Here is a 21540-nt window from a genome sequence, read left to right as displayed (position 1 = left end):
ATAAACCACAGAATCACCCAAGTTTGCTCTTCAGATTAATAATTCCCGGTACACAATTTCATGTAATAAGCCATTTTTATACCTTAAAGCACAACCTGTAAACTCATCCGGAGTATCGATTACTGCTCAATTTGCATGAGGATGGTTAATTACAAAGTGAATTTGTCGCAGTAGGGTGAATCGATCCAATACTTTCACCGATTAAATAGTTGTTATTCTTGTTTCAGATTCTGTCGCAGTGATTCGGACGTCTACTGTAAATCACTTAATAATTAATTTAAAAATAAATACATAAAATAAAGCATCATTGGTTTGTATGTTAAATCACACGTGTAGGTGCATAATACTACTCAAAGTAACACTTGACCTCCAACAATGTTTAAAGAGGCTTGATTATGATATGGTCAACAACTTATTGTGAGTAAATTACAGGTCACTTAAAATGAAATAAGTATTTTTTTATTTATTTTTTACCTTAAAAGCACTCACAGTGTTGCTTGTAAAATCCTGCCCTGCTACTTTTAGGTTTGTCCCAAGCTCAGTTCAATCACTCAAGTAATCGATGGATTGCTCAGACATTGTCCCCACTTCTGGCCTTCAGGTTTTCTTTAATCACACTCCTATGACCTCAGGTCTGATTTTCTGCTCGGGGCGTGGGGCGCCTATCTTAGCAGCACAGGGCACAAAGCAGGAATTCATCTTGATGGAGATGCTGGTCCAGAGCAGAGCAAAGCTGTGCACAGTAACTGAAAATATGCAGGTGTTTACAAGTTTTTTTTTTTTTTTTGCACCCACATATTTCTTTCCAGAAATGGCAACTCTTCCTGACAGCCCGCACCATTGTAATCGGCCTAGGCAGCATTCCGTCTTCTCTCCGCTGGCAGGCCTCCCAAGTTCTCATGTTGTTTCTAAATAGTCTGTACTAAATGAAAGATGTGTTCTATATTCCTTGTACCAAAATAAAATAAATAAATAAATCTGCCAAGAAACTAACCCTAATCAGAGCTCCATCATAAACACATTTTAGTTATATTTAAATAACAATATGCATTTGCATTGGAACGCACAAACACTCATATAAGAGGGTAAATAAATAACTGCTCTGAAATATTTAAACCATTTGAACACTAAACTTCCGTAAGTAAAACCACATCAGGCTCATTGCCATTTTCTTGAGATTGCTGACTGTCAGCTATAGTTTTCACCAAAAAAATGAAGAAATTGTGGGCTTGGGTGGCAGTTACATTTTAGACAAAAAAAATAAAATCCCACACTCCTTGCAGCATTTCAGTTTGGCTGCCTGGGATTATGTCTGAAGGAGGATAATCTTCATCATCGCTCTACTGAGTGTCTAAGCAGGCAGCATCGGCAAAGCCGAGGTGTGATTGTAGCATAATCGCTCCTCATCAGATACACATGCTCAAGATTTAGCATAGAATCACTTCCCACCCTTACTTTTTCTGCTTCCACTGTGTCCGCTCATGTACATCTACAGCAATTGGTTGTTAATTTGTTTATTTCAACAGGAAAAACCTTCTAACAATATTTTTAACATACAAGAAAAAGAAAATTAACGTCTCAGGTAACAATGTCTTGGTAACATTCCCACACAAAAGGCACACACGGTTCATTAGGTATATCAATTTTATTGCTTGAGAATGAAAACCTACCATGTAGGCCCTAAGGTTCACATAGACTGAATACCCGTTTGAGGGATACGGAGACATTGGCACATTGTGACATGGGCCCCGCAGATAACCTTACAAGTAATTTCATCGACAAACTGATATCACACAGTCAAGGCAAGCAAAATATTGCTGGCAGACACACAATAATTTCTACCTGTAGTGATTCATACCGAGGAATCGAGCATTAATCTAATGCCATCACGTGGTGTGTGAACTCCGTAGTGTACAAAATAAAATCAATGAAAGAAATTTTTGGGTTTCACCAACAGACTTTGTGACCACCTCTGGATGTGGTAAAATACAATGGGGGACAACTGCAACAATGCAGCAAATAAGGTTTAAAGGTGAACGACAAAACAAATGAGCTTGCTTTTTATTACATAAAACCTATTTTATATACCTAATTTCTACTAATATATACTTTAAATCTGAAGATACTCTTATTGGTGTTTGGAAAAATGAATACGATGCCTCCACAAAAATGACTGTCTCCCTAAGTAAATATATGGCACCATAATGTGGCAATAAACAATGACAAAACGGTTTACAAAAATTGCTAAAGGAAACCCCAGCCTATCTATAAAAGTCACATTCAGAGCCATCATAATATAGTAAAATAATAAGTTAGCATAATTGTAATACCAAAGTAAGACTGTAGTATATGATAAATAGTATCCTCTATATAGTTATCTAAACAATGGCACTGCTAAATATATTTCTGATAGAAATTCATTTTTTTCTGTATATTTTTAAAATGGCTACATTTAAGGATAATATCAGCAGATAATGGCACACCAAGCAATCGTACTGGAAGGTATAATTACCTTAGCATACAATTTTTGGAAAGATTTATAAATTAGTTTCTTTTTTAAAAAGTATATAAAATGAAGAAGCAGCTGATCTGTGATTCAAAACCATTTGACATGGCAGTGTGTAGTTATGCACAAAAAAAAAGTCTACGAAATGAAAATACCTAGCTAGTCTAACACAGGGACCACATACCTTGGTTTCTAAAGATAGATGTGCTAAAACCATCAATTGCTCTAATTATTACAATCCAATGTACAAAAAAACTCCCTATTAATATAGATATACAACTTTTGCATTGCACTTTTATACACTTTACAGATGTAGACAGCTTCTTTGACACTGACAGGTTTTTAAAAAGTTGTAAATGTGGTAGCTAAAAATGCGTAGTATTTCAGCTCTCTATTAGAGTTTTGGCAAACAATGCTGTGACAAAGAAAAAATTGCACAATTTAATTCTGTCACAGAACTATACAAGACAGTGAGGTATGCAAGGCCTGTCCTGAACAGAGTCCAGACAATGGCGTGCTGTGCACTGATCAGCAGTCTACAAATGTGGCACTAATGATTCGGTGGGACTCGTCATTTCTGCCGTGAAGTTTTCCTTGGTGGGCTTTTGACGTCTTCAATCCCTTTCCCTTGACCCCCTCCCATTTTCCCCTGCAGCTTTCACATAGTAGTTTCTCGCAAAATGCTTTCTCCTCCTAGACTTCGTTTACCTGTTAAATAAAAAGAAGTGTACTTTAACTTTACAAAGAAAAATCATTAAAAGAAACAAAAAAAAAAACTGTGACAAAAGTGCATTTAATAAAATAAATGAATATTTACCACCACATCACTGTACGACACAACACTTGTGTTTATTTGCATAAGGTTTACCTGCCCCAGCAGCTATTCGGAATGATAGGAAGACAGGCTGCGAGAAAGAAAAAGAAAGAAGAAGCGGCAGCCGTGTAAGGATGTGGACATAAAGGAGCAGCAGAGAATAAAATGTCTGCACTGTCACCTAGGACACTCTGCAAGTCTATAATCAAATACCTTCCAAAGCATTTTCTGAAGAATCCACCTATAAGGTGATTTCATTAGGAAATCTGCCTAGCTAGTTCATCATCCCAAATTTATGATTTGTATTAGATGAATGGATGTATGTCTGATGAAAATTTAAATTGTTTCATACAGTTTTTTGTCTGCTTGCTTGTTTTTTTTTAACTCTTTACAAGAACAATTACACATTACAAAAATTAAAAAGATAAAAAAACAAGTTGCTCTCTCACTCACAGACTTAAACCTAATGCTAGAGTCTAACCCATAATAAGTAAAAAGAAATATATACAAAAAGTGAATTTATTGCCACCTGTTTATTTTACTGTTTAAACTAATGTGCACTTTTACATCCATTATGAAATTTGTAACATTTGTAACCAGATTTTAAACATAAACTTGTTATGGCACTCTAAAACTGCACTATGTAACAATAAATTGAATTGAATACTACACAACACTGTTGTCATCTTCAGCATATTCAAATAGCAAGTTTTACACTAATGAGTATGAAATGATAAAAATAATTTGTCCTAGTCTGGAGTATCATATAAATATGTTATTAATAATCCTAATGATGCACAGCACAATTCTAAAATTTTAAAAGTTTAGACTTTGCTTACATTTACCATCTTCTGTACAAGTGCTCTGTGAAAAGCTACGGTAAGATCATGAACACACTTCTCTTTACACTCAGACTGACACACACTTCTGTCCTTGGAATAAAGACTGCTGGACATAGTGTGTCCATTTGAAGTGAATATAAGATGAGATACTTATTCCAAAGACTGTAAACAAACAGTTGTACCTTATGGTCCCCCATGCACACGTTTGGTCCAATATTATCATAGACCACTGCTTTTTCTTCATTTTCAGACTGCAAATAATAAGAGGAAAAAAAGGATTAGCGCCCAGGGTCTCTGTCAGTGTCCAACACAGATGAAAGCATGAAGACAATCACTGTCAAGGAGCAAATTCAACTGTTTACTGTGCACTTGCAATTTAAGTTTTTTGTCAGTGACAGGTAAACAGAAGTATTTTATTATAAGAAAATTAAATGGTCATGCTGGAAAATGAATTAATTTATTTTTTGAGATAAACTAATCTATTTAAAAGGCCCATCTTGAAAAATGTGTAGCTTTGGGATAAGAATTTTTTCTAATCAGTATTTAAATGTGTTATATTTTCTACTGCAGGTATAAACTTCAAAAAGAAAAACAAAACTATATCTAGAGAAAGCAAGTAACCATGCTAGCATAAAATAAAAAAAAAATCAAAATGAACCACAAACTTAAATTAACTTCAAACCAATAAGGAGGATAAGGTCAGCTTGATTGTAGTGTGCTGCTGCTTGCACTGAAATAAAAATATTACCTTTTGTATTGTATGCATGAGTACTTTTCAATATATCTTGAGATCATCATGCGACTGCCTTCGGAAGCTCAGATACATTCATCAAACAGGACTTGATAATTTACAAAGGCAGCAGAAAATTGTGGATTTTCGGGCTGCATAATCTTTAGACAGATAAACAAATTACAGCAGCGCGCAAGCAGAAACAAGCCTACACTCCGTTGAGCATTCATTACCGCATGCTCTCAGCTAGCAACGCAACTCCCTAGCAGTGGGCAACCTTTGGTGTGTTAGGGCTCAGAAAGCATAAAATAACATGATGGCAAATTAACGGACCATACCATGATAGATGATGCTGCATGAAGGCTGTTTACAGCCCCATGTCTGTACAATCTGTAACGCCTAGTGTGTGGCATTCAATGCAGCATGAGCTAATTTGTGGAGATTCACACATTAGGCTTTATCGCCCAACAGGGCTTTTCATTACAAGCAATTAAGTTCCACTTCATATTTATTTATATTACACACACACACACACACATAATATATATATATACACACACACACACACATATATATATATATATATATATATATATACATATATATATATAAATACACATATACATATATACATATACATATACATATATATACATATACATATATATATATATATACACACACACACAGAAAGACAGACAGACAGAGAGAGAGAGACAGTATACATAAATGGTTTAGAAATGTCAAAGCCTACTAAAATAGGCCAAAAAATTGAAATCCATACCCACAGTTTTAATTTAAGTGCCTATTTATTCATTCTACTTTTTAAAATCAAATGTACTGTACATTCATTTTAGCATTTTCTAACCAAAAACATATTTTCTGTTTTTTTATTACTGCAACAGCAAAAACTGATTTAGATTTTCTTTTTGACATGACAAGGATGACCTTCATAATATTAGATATAACATAGAAAATAAACTATTTTTAAAAATAGTCTCATTATTGCATTTCTGTTAAATAGTATAAGAAGGCCTTTTTAATCCAGAGTTTTCATTTCTGGATAAATCCATTTCTGAAAGGACAACTGGTCAAAATGTGTATTTACATACATAACTCTTTTCAGTTTATGAAAATATAGTATATTGTATAGCTACTATTATCAGATGATGAATTTCATTCTTTTTTTCTTTTTGTTATTGACTTTGAAATTAAATGAACTTTCACAGGAAAATTTTAATCAAAGCACAACATTCACTATACAAATATTCTTGTTCTTTCATTCTAATATTATACACACTGATGTTTTATATTTACCTTCAAAATTAGTTCCTTTGCTGAAATGGATAATAAAATCCGATCACACCAGGCTGGACATCTAGTGTTCATGTACTGTTTTCCTTGACTGCTGTCTTCACTATATGGATAACTAAAAAAAAAAAAGAAAAAGACATAGACATGTTACATAGTACAGATGATGTAGCACTATAAAAGCAGTCTGGTTTTATTTTATGCCAAGTTTATATTATCATTACCATCTCTGTTCAAGATATATCAACTGTATTCTTTTGGGAATATTTAAGATTGAAAAATGTAATCAATAAGCAAAATTTGTTACAGTAAGAATCTGTCCAAAGGATGTCCATAAATAACTGCTGGGAGATAACATTAGAACAATTTTGATGAGGACAGGCCATTCTGCCCAACAAGCTCACCAATCCTATTCAGTTAGATTCTATAAAATAATATTAAGTGGGCTTTTGAAGATCTTTAGAGTCCTACTGTCTACCATGCTACTCTGTAATTTATTACATATGACCTGAAAAGGTTTAATTCCTTCACTCTTTCCTTATAGCTCATACCTTACTTTCCTTAAGAGTAATTTGGTTTGAATTTGGACCGGAATTGCACTGAATTAAAATAGTATTTGTGAAGACATAAAAAAGAAAATTATTCAGAGTCTGTAAACCATTATTTTGCTGCCACTAGAGCAGCTCATTTATGTTCTTTCTCTTTCTTCCCCACCCTTCTTCAAATCACTCATGGGTGTTATCTGGTTACTCTTGTTTTCATTGAAAGGTTAAGCTCTAAAATTTCTTTTATTGTATTTGCTTATACTGGCCATGTGGAGGCTGAACTAGTTCCTGTCTTGAACCCATTACCACTGCTAGAGTGAACACATCAATTCATTTCAATGCAGTACTGTGTGTGCAGTTTGAGACTGACAAACCCAGTGATGAACCAAAATGATACAAAAGTTACCTCATGGTATTATCCTCCAGGATATTTTTTGAATTCTGTGATTAACCTTATCAGAACAATATCAAATTCATTTACATATATTATTTATTAATTCTGTCTATAAACACAATTGTGCCTTTCTACTGTATATATAACAATCGAGAAAAGCGAGTCTAATCAAGTTCTCCCTCAGAAGAAAGACAGCACTGGTCATTCATTGTTAAAATACAGGGTTGCTAATTGTTCCAACAGTAAGACAGTTCCATTTGTATTGCTTCTGATCATGAACATACATTACTTTCAAAATCTAATTGGTCTACAATTAATTAATTTTTTTAAAAATCAATTTATTCTCTTTCATTGGAGAATATAGATGTCTTTGTATGCTAGCACTACTGTATATGGCTCATAATTTAACCTCTTGCAAGTTTTGTTTATTGAAAGAACAAATATATTGATACCCCCTTTCTCCATGCACATCAGGATTCTTTGGGGACAGGAATGAACAGGTGTTTTATGGAACTTCCCAATCATTCCCTCTGTCCATTTGCTGTCTTAAATCTACTTTATCCAGGTTTATATAACATAAAACTATATAAAGTTATCCATTGTTTGTTTCACACTACAGGAGGCAGAGGTATACTGTGCATACAGTTTATGTAGTTAAAGCTCCCCAGGGGACAAATACAGTCAGTCAGTCAGTCTATCTATCCTGATCATGAAAAGTTACAATTCGTAACTGCCAGTCCTGATGTACTGCATGGAGTATAAGAAATGCAAAATAGAAAAAAATACATATTGGGATGTTGGGACTTGTTTTTTTATACATATGACAAAAAAAAATCTGAAATATAACAAACGCACCCAACTGTCAACTTTTAGGATACAAAGAAAAGAAAAAAAAAACTAATAGTTTTTGTTCCTTCATGTGTGAAAAAAGAAGCACAATGTGATTATGAGAGTAATGCTGAACAGCTCTGTCAAATGGGTTTACAAGCTACGTTGCCATCAAAAAAAGATTAGCTGTGGCAAACATCCAAGAAAAAAAATTATACATAAACTTGTGGAACAATCCAGTGATTTAAGTACAGTTTCCACCTCATCACACCATGCAGGCTTAGATTATTAGAATTCAATTTGCAGCTTTGGTGGCATTGTGAAATACAGTGGGACTGGAAATACTTTGTTTTTTTTCCTTTAGAGCAAAGAAACTTGACAGTCTGTGATTCATCTGGGTGTACACTATTCAAGCAGAATGCTTAATCAATAAAGGAGATTATTACAAAAACGCCTTTTAAGAGCTACAGAATACACACTTGTATGCATGGCCATCAAACTACAAACTGGTATAAATACTGTACATGCATATATAAATACATATATATATATATATATATATATATATATATATATATATATATATATATATATACACATACAAAAATTATGATAAAAATGTATAATAAACTGACAAGTACAGCATAAAAAAGTATAGTTGATGCTGCAATAGTATATTTCATCTGTTTCCACTATATTGGGATCTCTTCTCTGATTTGGAATAATGTTGAAAACCAGCTACTGTCTTTTGCAGGATGAAGGCCTTATTTTATCCCATCATTCAAATCCTGCTCTAATGCTTCTAATTCTTCTCTCTCCTTCAATGTGAAGAATCAAAAGAAACTGTATCCAAGCATTGAAAAGCTTGCATTCAAAGCTCTGTTTACCATCACAACTAAAAAAGCATGACATTCTCAGAGTCCAGATCTTTTATTTCCATCAGCAGTATGGGGGTGAAGCGAATGTGGTCCAAGAAAAATGTTACATCTCCCTTCAGTGCCAAGTCCCTTATAATGCTGCTTAAGAACAGCTGTTCACTCTAGCAGTCTGGCCTGTAGTCAGTTAATGGCCATAAGGATGACAGTGCACACTCAAATCCAACTGAAAAAACAGGGCTTTTTAAAATGTTGATGGGATGCAAAAGTAAAGTTGGGTAACTAATGTAAAATAAAAAAGAAAGAAATATATACCAAGTGACACTTTGGGATTATATAAGGCATTGGGAAACGAAGTACATCAATCAACCACAGATGCAATGGCTGTCAAATGCTCTGGTAGCAAAAGAGGCCCAGTGCAAATCTGAGCAACTTGATTCTCTTTACTAAACATAGTTATGGCTAAAAGCAAAATGAAAAGAAAAAATGACAACATTTATGACGACAAAAAATAAAAATACGGTATATTTAAATGGAGAACTGGGTTTGTCAATAAGCATAACTTTACTTTCTCCATGCCAAATACAATGATTGTCCTCCACATAAAGAAATTAAAAAAAATATTTATGGGGCATGGCCTATGTTGTTACATTTCCATATTATTACATTTTCACTTCTCAAATAATTTACTACTCAGTTGGGGACCAAATCAAATGAGCTACAAATATTATCTAAAGTAGTTAGACGGGTTACAACAGATTATATGTGGGCAATTCAGAGGAAGAATAGGCACAGATAAATACTTAAGTGCCTCACAATGTTGTATGGTAGAAAATGACAGACACTTTCTAATGCTTGTATCAGCAGCAGCACCAACCATACCAAGGTTCTTGCACTCACAAGCAACATTATTACATAAAGAAAAAAAAAAAACCTAGCCAGCAAGAGTAACCTGGTCAGATAATAATAATAATAATTTTATTTATTTTATATACCTTTCCCATGCTCTTAATTAATAACCGAGTTCTGTATAACTGTAGTGTCAAAACAGACCTACTGTATCAGAGGACACAACTTGCACCTCCATCATGGGCTGAGCTTGGCAGTCAGGCACCCAAAACCGGTTTCTGACTCCAGTCAGCAAGACTGGGTGCAGTGTGCTATGAAATGTGAATGCTTTTTATTAGAAGACTTGATAAACGGTGTCTGGTACACTGAACTCCAGGTCTTGTTTATTCAAACTGATTTAAAAAGCAGAATATCGCAAAAACCACAAGTATATTGATCCATCCTGACAGCTGTGATAATGCAGGCTACTGGTGGTAGTAAAATGGCGCAGGGCATATCAAGTTAAAATGTTATAGGGTATTTGCATTTTTTTATTGCTTAGTTACCTCCTTTTATTTTAAAAGTCCTGGGGTTAATTTGGGAACTTAACAGTCGACTGAGATACTTCTCCAACTTCAAAAATGAGATGTTACAATGAACGAGTTGTTAGAAGTAGAGATCCACAACCACCGCCAGCTAATTTGTAACAACCATGGGGCACATTGAAGGTTTCATGGGCCAACATCCTTGCATTGTACTTGTGATACCTCGTTGACTTACATGTCACAATGAATTTGGGCTGACCTGACTGGGACCAACTTGATATTATGGAGGGATAGCTAATAAAAGTGTACATTTGACATGAAAAGTTTAAATTTCCAATGTTATGAGAACTAAATACATTGTGTATTATTCCTTAATTAGACCTTTACAGACAAAGACACACATTTCTCTTAATATTGATAAAAATACAGATCAATACACTCCTTAATTTTGGCAGCACTTGTAAAGTGAATACGTATTCATTCATGTCTCAGTTTTCAATACAATTAGAGCCCATTTACCAAGTAAAAAAAAACAATTGCCTTTCGCACAGTGAAACAGCCTTAGTACACACACATCAAGAGTCAAAACAAAGAGCCCTTAAACAGGGATGTTACAATATAATGTGCTAAACAGCTGCCACATGGAAATGTGCCTTCTATGCTATGGTGACCATTGTTAGAGGTTAGGTAAAGGTCAAAAGAGGTAAAGTTAAAAAATATACAGAAAAATAAGGTGTAAGGACAATTTATCAAACTAGTAGCAGAGTGTAAAAGTTTTCAGGTACAATCAGGGATTTACACTGCAAACAAATCGATCAGTTTAAACAGATTTCCGGGCAAAAGGAATTTCTAATATGTTACTGTGTACATTTTGTTCTTATCTAATTGCTTGTATCTTCCATATGAATGACCTAGTAAACATGAGTACGGTGTACAATTACAAGCACTTTAATGCTGTATGTGGTTATATACAACCAAGATCTTTTTCATGAAAAAGGACTATAAGTACGCATGTAATAAATTTTATAAACGATTAATATGGTAATCAACATCCGTATAGGTATTAATGCATAAAATGTATTTCTTCCTTTTAATGTAACACACCAATGCCACCCAGAAAAAATGAATAAGTAGTTTGCCCTCTTTGTCTGTGTGAGCTTTTCTGCTTCAGGCACCTGATTTTTTTCTCTCATGGACCAAAGGTATATTCTTTAGGCTGACTGGTACCCCTAAACTGGTTCAGATTGAGGGATAAATGTGCCTTGCAATACCCAGGGGTCTCCACCTTATAACAGATGTTACTGGGATATGCTCTAGCTCCCAATGACCCTAAAACTTGGATTAACCAAGTTTTGAATTTGGATTGACAAATTGATGAACATTATGTGACTGACCATAGATTATCTCCTGAATGAAATTCACATTCAGAATCATCAGATGGTCCATCTATCAATCCATTTTATGTCATGTTTACTCCAAATCAGACTTGCTAGATGGCAAATAGCAATGAATGGAAGGAAAGATGTCACTTCAGAGTTTCAGATTCACAGCGGTTACAAAGACGCTCAATTTTGGAAAAGCAGTATGAGAACCAAACTTCCATCGAGATGCATTTGTTGCTACAGCAGGAATTGAAACAAAGTTTACTGTGTGTCAGATCCTGAGGTTTATTCAGTTTATGCCTACTTTGTGAAAGGTCTCTTTGATGCACTCTGTTCTTTGTTAACTTATGTATTACAGACATGTGCTGGTTTAATTCTGTTTATCTCAATACTCTTGTTCCAGGCAGCTCTAATAAAAGTGTGGCAAAGCTGCACCTCCAAATATCCTACTCTGAATCTTGACCCAGTTGCTAGTTTTACTCACTTTGCTTCCAGACGTTTTCATGGGATGGTTCATTACCTTTGTTGTCAGTACTAAATATCTTTTTTTACATATTCGTGGGTGGTATATACAGATTACATCCTTAAAATCAACATTGGTCAGTCTAATTTACAGTAAGTATACCTTCCTTCTTAGAAGGAAAGGTTTTCATATGAGCATGTCTGTATTTTTTTAATCAAAACTTTTATAAACTGTCATCATCAATCATAATTTACAAGAGTGCAAACTTATTATTGCTTAAAACCATAGCTTATGCCAAGATCATGGTACCTTCAGCCCAAGTTATATAGCCTTACATATACACCACATTATAATTCATTTGCCTTAAAAACGGCTAATGGAACAATTCCTTTTTATTAAATAGCCAACTCAGAAAGTTAATTAAAACACCACCTTCAGCCATATTACCATTATCAAATGGTCACTGTCAGCAGAGAATGCAAAAGTGCAAACACGATTAACAATATCATTTATTCAGTCTCAACAGAGGACAACATACAAAACGCATATCAGGCTGGTAGCCTCGTTTTCCTACAGCAAATGTAGATTACATGACAGACTAATGCAATGACAAACAGGAGAGTGCCACATGGAACAGAATGATTAATACTTCTGATTACTATGCTTACAAACTTATCTGAGAACAAACTTTGTAGCTGGGTGGGCACTCTGAAACTCTCCAACCTCTATCTTGCTCTTATTACTAGTTACAAGTACAATTATTGTAATAAATGGAAACTGTTGATAAGCCTAACAATTACTCACCTGTACCTTAGTGCCTTACATTTCAACATTTCTTACTCACTAACAAACCTGCAAAGAAGCTAATAAAGTAAAAAAAAAAAAAAAGTTCATAAATAAACTCTAATGTTAAATATTTTTTAATCACAAAATACCATTAAGTGTTTTTTTAAATTACTGATTCATTCCAACTGTGACAGAATGGTAAGTAAACCTTTAATGAGCTAATTTATATTTTTGAACATATAATAAAAGTGAACAGTTTTATTAAGCAAATGTCCTGACACAAGTAGATGACTATGAGGAATATGACAATTGTTGAATAAAGTGAATCAACCAAACCTTCTATGAGTGTGATACGATTCTATTTTTAATACATTTGCCCATTGATTTATAAATTAATAAATCAACTTAATCCAGTCCAGCATTGTAGCGGTACCAAGTCTATTCCTATGATGTTAAATTAACAGAAACAAGCCTGAGCAGGATGCCAGTTCACCACAGGGCAGACAAACACATAGCCACATTCAGGCATGGCAGGCCAACTCAGAATGGGCAATTGGTCTAGAATCTATATCGGGAAAACCTGGAGAAAAGTTAATGCAAACACTGGGTGAATGTGCAAACGGGACCCAGGGAGTGCCTGGACTGTACCACTGTACTTCACCTACTATGTTCAGACAAACTTTATGAACTTAAAGTAACTAAATAACGAAGGCCATATATGTACACATCAACACATTATCTAGAGATGAGTCCTTGTGAGATACCCCTTTGGATTTATAGTAGGCAAGTCAAGCAATGACTAAAATTGGAATGTTTTTCTAACACTGTTTAAAAATATATATAAATGTGCATTTCGAATTCTGGTGACTACATACTGTACGCATGTAGCCCATTTATGTGCCTTGTAAATTATTACATTTTTTGCAAACAAGTAGAATGTGTTCAGCAATATTTATATCTCAAACACCTGTTAATTAACCACGGGGAACAATGTAATGCATACTTTCATCTGTTTTTTTCTGTATGTTCAATACATTAGCTGAGGTCCATGCAGCAATTAACTTTGGCCCATCAAGACAGAAGCAAAAAACTGTCTGCAGACACTTATGACCAGTGCAGTCAAATGTGATAAGTGATTTCAGAGGCGGTTTCTTACTTCCTCACTTTCTGTTCGATTACATCAGTATTTTGAATTCTAAATTTAAAATAAGACATTCTTCAATCACTACTGTTAGCAGGAGTTGGAGAAATAGTCATAGTTTGTAAAGTGATGAAAACTACATGCCAACATAAAAATGCATGCAAACTGTAAGTTTTAAATTAAACTTTGCAGGGACATGGTGAAAACCAAAATAAGCCCAAAGGCTGGATATAAATGCGAACAGAGTTATTGGTACAGAAATCTCTTCAACAGGTCTAAAGTGTGCAGCACGCCATCTGTTGAGAGTTTGTAAGGAATGCATGTTTTCATCGGACTACCAGTAAAATATTTCTTCTTCATGACCACAGAAGGAGTATTGCAAACTGCTGCATAGTCCTGTTCCTACAAATAGTACAGAAAATACTTGTCCTCAGTGAATTAACAACCTATTTCAATGTAAAATATTTCAGGACACTACTGTATTGAGTTCTCCCTCGGCCTGTAATGTACAGTACAAATTAAATAACATGTTTTCCATATAGCTTGTACAAAGGAATATCCATTACTAAATTCTAAAGCAAAGTGAGCCTACAGTTAAATCGATCCTATTTTTTACCAATTTATTCATCATACAATAAATGTTTCAACAAAATACATGAAGAGAAAAAAGTGAAGGTCAGAGAAATACAGATCTCCTCAGTCCAAAAAATATTTAGATGGAGTTCTCAGAAAAAGAGAAATTTAATGGATTTGGAATTATCTGGGGTGACAGAATGAGGGCAGTAAGAAGTCAAAGAATGAAATAATCTGTATAATTGACAGTAAGAAATGATTTCTAATTAACAAAACTGTCTCAATTAAAAGCGATGGCCCACCAGGAAACAAGTTGAGACCTCCTAAGTTAGGTGGTCATCTGGTGGCTTGCTGGCATATCATAGTCTGACAGCTGTTTAAGAAAAGAAAAAAAAACAAAAAAAAAAAACAAGGGTTTTGAGTCTTAAAAAACATAATAGAATAGATTATAATTAAAAGGGGTGACCAGGCTGGGAATTCTTGGAACTCACCCGGTGTTCCTTCCATCCCTTCCATGCTCGTAACTCATAAAAGTGATCCAGTGGGAGCCAAGTTGCTTCATGCAGATACGGAGCCATGATGTCAACAGAAATATATAAATACATTTCTATAACAGCCTATCACTGTAAACATCTGCAAAACTCCATTTATAAAACCTCACTGAAACAAATCTTTTAAAAAAGAGAAAACAAAGTTTTGTTTTAGTTCCAACTGTATGTAAAAGTGCAGATTCTCTGTTTTGTAACTAAGTATGTTATAAATATTTCACCTTTTTCTAAACACGAATATCGACAAATCTTTGGTTTACCAGGTTAGCACACAGCTGATCAGAAGCTTTTGCGAGCCCACCGGGAACTTCTAAATTGGATAGTTCATTTTTTTGTATTAGAAAAAGGTCTGTTGGACGTTTTGTGCTTACATTTTATTCAAAGGAGCAGGAGCAGATAGAGAAATCCCATTTAGAAATGTTATTGTAGTCAATCTGCCTTACGGGACAGAGAGGCGAGTGCTTAGTGCTGTTCAAGAACATTAGGAGCTCTTTTTATGAACAAGTGGCTCTTTTAGCTGGCTGAATGAAGACTTATCCAGAGTTCAATGAATGCATGTCATAAGACATTTTGGCGCCTTCACACGTAACAACATCAAGCCTGGACTTAGACTTACTGCCTAAAGATGCATTTAATAATATTGTAGCAGAGATGATCAGAAGAGGAAGGCTGGGAGAATTAGGTTGCACCCAGAAGCATGGCACCTACAAGTCAGGAGCCATTTCAGCACATGGATGAGGCAGTTGGTTAGCAATGTGAATTTTGCTATTTTACAATTAAACAAAATTCTTCACCAGCAACAAAATACCAGTTATATGGAGAATGTAATTTATTTTATTTCAAAATGCCTTTTGCATGAGATAACGCTGTTGTTTAGTAATGAACATCTTTCATGATGAGTAATATGACATTTACAAATGGTGCAATAATTTGTGCATGTAGGCTATTGACAGCTGTGGATTAATTTTTCTTCAGGTGTTCTAGTTATTTAAACTCTTTTTGATTAAATAGCACAAACATGCTGTTTATACCGACTTTTTTACTGAAAGAGATGAAACATGCAGGTTATATAAGGGTACAAGTTTTTTTTTTTTTATGTGCGGGATATATTTGTATGTTTTTCTTCTTCTTTCGTTTCCTCCCATTAGGGGTTGTTGCCACAGCCGATCATCTTTGTCCATAGTGGGATATATTTGTATGCAGGGTGTATATGGGAAAATAGAGTACTAGTGCATTGGTATAGCACACACTGAAGATATGCCTTTTGCTGTTTGAAGATTATTTGATCAAGGAGTTCAACACACCATGAACATCATTGTACTCTCTTTAATTATGAATTATTACCCAGATTTAATAAATTAAGAGCAAATCATTACAGACACATCTGCATTATATTTTCTACAAAAACACCTATGTTGCCATTTTCTGTTTTAAGGCTTACACCAGGGGTCTCCAACTCCAGTACTGGAGAGCTACTGTGGCAGCAGGTTTTCATGCTAACCCTTTTCTTAATTAGTGACCAGATTTTGCTCGTAATTAACTCTTTGCCTTAATTTTAATTGATGTACAACTTAAGATTCAGGCCCCTTAATTATTTCTTTTTTTTCTTAATTAGCAACCAAACAATATTAAATGAACCAACACATAAACAACAACCTGCATCCATCGCACAATAACAGAAAATAAAGATAGGTGAAGGCCTTAGTAATCTGCACAGGTCCACAAAACATTTTGACAGCGCTTTTAAAAAAGAAAATCAATAGTTTTGGAAATGTCTGCCATGGCAGAATGAGTGCCATGGAATTAAATAACGGGTTTAATTAGCAACAAGAATTGGATTCAAGTTAAGAAACTGAATGAAGGTTGGAGTTTGAGGCCCCAACTTAGTTGGTCTTCTGTTAGCTCACTTCACATCAAATTTATGTTTAGGTGCCATTTAAGGAAAAAGAATCAATTCAGCACTCAGTGCCTCAAGAAAAGTCAATTAAATAAAGGGAAATTGTTATTAGCAGCAAACACTGGTCACTAATTAAGAAAAGAGTTAGAATGAAAACTTTCAGCCATAGTAGCTCTTCAGGACTGGAGCTGGAGACCCCTGGATTACACAAATATGCAGTGTTCAGTGTATTAGCTTGTATTAATACTATAATAACATTACATTAACAACCAGAAATGACTATGTCAATTATTAGCTGTTATTACACAAGACTTCTCCTATTTTAAAAATATTAAGGTTTAGTCTGAAATTTGTTTGTAAAAAATGATGAACATCATAATGAGTTTTATAGTCTCATTAAGCATTGGTAAAAGATATTTTAATCATTTTGAATAGCACATAATAACATAGTAATTCACAGAATGTAAAATGAAGATTTTAATTAAAATTAAAAAAAGAAAAAAGAAAAGCACATTTAAAAGTGAGTAATATACTTATAAAGATTGTTATCTTCCCTGAATGTCTAGTCAGGTCTCCTCATTTAAGCAGAAACAGTCCATGACTTTTATAAGTTGCACAGAGACATATTACACTGTTTTTCTCCTTTTAATTCTAAATTATTTTGATATTTATTTCATGTTATTTTCTTTGCATAAAATGTTCCCATGAGTGATGTTACTCTCAGTCCACTCCACATATGCTTGTGGAGTTTCTAAGATGTATGCTAACTTGCCAAGGCAGGTTCTTACTTGGTCTCGGCTACCTATTAAACATCCAACTGTATATCTGTGCAAGGCTCCTGCTCCTGCTGTCTAGACTTGGCAAATAGAGTGGCGCGGAGGAGAGGAGCCATCCATTTTATTTGTACAGTTCCATTTCTGGGTCGCTTTAACTACACAATGATGCTGTGCACACACTTTTCTTATTCAGTTTCCCACAATAATATCATTAGCAATAAAATAAATTAGTGTCTTCGACTGGTCAGTGGTATAAACAATAAAGCATAGGGACTCACAATATACTTTCAGAAAGTAAGGGTTATGGTTGTGCATACAGATAGTGTGTATTTATATCAAAAGAAAGAAATCCAGGAGCTTTTCAGTTTGAAAAGCTGACATCCTGTTTGCACACATAAAATGTATCTATCAATGCACTACTGTAATTCAAAACTGCCAGCTTCACAGAGCCTTATTTTTCTCAATCACTTTTGCTCTCTCTTTTAGTTTTGTTGAATACCTGTCATATATCACTTACCCAGTGATATAAATGAGTAGGTAGCATTTAATGCTTGTGGCCAGATATGGAGAGCATTTTAAACAAATTGCAGGAATACAAATGATGCTGTTCAGTGCTGCAATACAATAATTCTATTACAAATACTGCATACTTTCAACGTCCATATTTAAACAGACATGGTCCAGTACTGCAACACAATAATTCTATTATATATACTGCATATTTTCAACATTCAGACAGACAGGGATGATGCTGCTTGTAAATGTCAGTGGATCAAATACAACGAGGCACTAACATCAGACAGCACTCAATGGTTGCCAAGTCATGAGAAATAAACAATATTGTTCTAAAAGATAAGACTCTCATATAAAGGATAATTTAACAGTGTCAAAAGTGGATTGCCAGTTACTTTTTTTTACCAGACAAAGAACCTTTTTATATTAAGTGTCTACTACATAATAAATTATAGCTTTTAGTAAACAATGTCTAAATATCTGCATTTACCACAGGTTTTTCCTTGAAGTTTGGTGATTTATGTATGCTGTCAACTCATTGAGGATGTTCCGTCACAAAGAACTTTAATATTTACTTTCTATCTTTGTCCTGTAAGTATAAAAGGTGGTGGTCAGTGCTGGTTGCTGGTTCAATACCCAGCTTTGCCTTATAGTGGGACCCAGGGCAAAACACCCTTGACCTGCCTGTGCTCTGGCTGCAAAGAATTTATGTAACAGTAGTACTAAAAGGCCACCCGTGTAGCCTAGTAAGACTTAACTAAAATAACACTTGCTTCTTCTGTTTGTTTAACTGACATGGCAAGAATTGATTATTTGTTGATGCTCGTTTAGAAATAGGCGATTTTTCCCCTGAAAAATGTTGTAAATTGTAGAGCAAGTTCAATGCCGGGTCCATTGAGCCATCCATTTTTTTGATATCCGAGGCCCAGAATGAACAAGTGAAAAGCAGGAAGCTGCTGCAGGTGTGTTGTCAATCCCTTATATGGCCCTCACAAAGAAAGACTCACAAACATCTCCAAATAAACATGGGAAATACATAAGGTGGTGAAAGGTGGAACTTATATACTATACCATTGTTCCTCCCAGTAAATTTGGTAAATTTGTCTAAGAAGTGATTATGCTCATAATTATCTTGACTGAAGAATTTAAATTTGATTCATATTTTGCAACCCGAAGTATATATTGCAGTTAAATGGATTTGTTTGAATACATTTTAAATGTTGTAACATTGGCCTTAACCTTTCTAAAGCAATTTGCAGAAAATAATAACTTAATCTTAAGTGAAGATCACTCTTTACCAGTGAACAACTACAGGACACAGCAATCTATCAACTGAATAAATATGCATCTGTATTGCCAAATATTTTCCTCTGAAGTAGATACCATGATGAAGTAGGCAGCATTATCTGGGCACTGGTTTCTTTTGCAGCAGCTATTAATGTCTTCCTTTCCTCTTCCAATAACATTTAGCAATACTGACCTACCCAGTGTGTTAGTGAACATGGGTGTGTTATGGAATAGGCAGGTGTCCCACCCACTATTAGCTCCTGATGTTATCTTAGTAAACTACAAATATATAGTAGTGAAACTATGCTGGATAAAGCTGGGAACATATCAAGTGTATTGGAAATTGAGAAGAACATGTCCGTCTTAATGTTTTTGAAAAATGTATTTAAGTAACAGTATCGTAAGGTATATTTTGAAAACTTTTTTTTCTAAATGGTCTACAATTATAATGTACTACAAAACTCAAAAACAGGTGCTTTTACCTATAAATAAGGTTGTTTTTTTCCTGTGTTTTAAAAAAATACAATGACCAGTTCTATTTTACTGTATCCCAAGCAGACTGACATTAACTGCATGGTCGGAAAGTCTAAACTCTATCACTGAGCTGTCACACCTCCCTGGCTCCAGGACTATCACTAACATGGGAAAGCCAAATTCAGCATGATGGTGTGCAGTGTTCAGACTTGTCACATCTGACCTGACTGATGAGTTGTTGAACGTAAGCGATATGAATTTACAGCTTGTACTGCATTCTTTAAACACAAGCACAATGCATGAATATTTGCCACTGTTAAGAAACTATGGAGAATGTCTTGACTCTGCCAATAACACATTTACATTTTAATAATATATTTTTAAGTGTTTAAATCAGATTATCAATAATAAAGCTCTTTAGGAAATACATCAGTATCTCAAAAATTACAAAAATAAGTGCATACAACTAGATTTGCATGAGACTGAGTACACTAAATGAGTAAATATGTGAGCTACGGCAGTTCAGGGTTTTATTGCAGCTAGTATATTAACCAGTGGCCAAATAATGAAAACGAAAGAAATGTATGCTTATTGAGACTACTTGGATATTTCAGTCCTCATGAGCTGCAAATGTATATTGCTGTTCTACCTTAAACTGAACTTGACTATAATATTCTCAGATTGTTTAGTTTGCTTTAAAAAGTTTCAATATTGTTTCATATTTTAGATCTAGATGAGCTGTGGCATACAGCAAAGCGGTCCCTCCATCTGGGTGGTACGACCTGCTTAACCATGCATTTTGGAAGTATACGGTATCACTCATTCAACAGCTGGCATTTCTTATGTGTACATAATCACTTCAAGCAGATTTCTTTTGTAATAACACTTTTATTGTAGCACTATGACTAGTCAGGCAGTCTAGGACACAGCAAAAAAGACCAATATACTGTATATGGTTTCTTTATACATTAAACACCATAAAATGTTTATATATATACATCTTAAAATGGAGAACTATTGTTTAATATGTTGTTATGTTACTTGCATAAAGCTCCATAGTCAGTTGGTCAGTCAATTACGTAGACTGAAACATCACTCCCATGTTACTACACTACAGTAAATTATAAATTCAAAAAATGGAAGCTGTTGACCTTCACCTAACCTTTAATTTGTAAACAAGTAATTCAATGAATAATCCATTAACTTGCTAATAGTACAACTAAGTAAATACATATTATTACAAGCATAAAAGTTATACCTTGTCAAATTAATTTAAAACAGTAAAATAAAATATGATAAATGCTGCAGCCCCACAACTCCAGAGTTTTAGGCTCAATGACTGTCTATAGTGAATTGCATGTGCACCGAGGATTTAAATAAAATGCAGTTTGGAAGACTGATGACTCTAAATTGGCCCGTTCTACGCATGGACATGTGAGTGAGTTTACCCTATTATGGACAAGCACCCCACCCAGAGCATGA

General features: G+C 34.5%; 1 protein-coding gene across 1 annotated transcript in view; it reads right to left on the bottom strand.

The window, feature by feature from the left end:
• Window positions 1–1626: 1626 nt before the first annotated feature.
• The window catches only part of LOC120540065 (inositol polyphosphate-5-phosphatase A), a 542509-nt gene continuing 522595 nt past the window's right edge, over window positions 1627–21540 (bottom strand). The window contains exons 13-16 of the mRNA XM_039770535.1: window positions 6210–6321; window positions 4345–4413; window positions 3324–3411; window positions 1627–3214 (exon numbers count right to left, since the gene is read on the bottom strand). Of these exons, the coding sequence (XP_039626469.1) occupies window positions 3331–3411; window positions 4345–4413; window positions 6210–6321 (262 nt within the window). The 3' untranslated portion in view covers window positions 1627–3214; window positions 3324–3330. The remainder of the gene's footprint in view (window positions 3215–3323; window positions 3412–4344; window positions 4414–6209; window positions 6322–21540) is intronic.

The sequence above is a fragment of the Polypterus senegalus genome, chromosome 1, assembly GCF_016835505.1.
Source record: "Polypterus senegalus isolate Bchr_013 chromosome 1, ASM1683550v1, whole genome shotgun sequence".
Taxonomy (NCBI): Eukaryota; Metazoa; Chordata; class Cladistia; order Polypteriformes; family Polypteridae; genus Polypterus; species Polypterus senegalus.
Note: the sequence above shows the minus strand (reverse complement) of the source record. Positions and strands in the feature narration are given on the sequence as shown.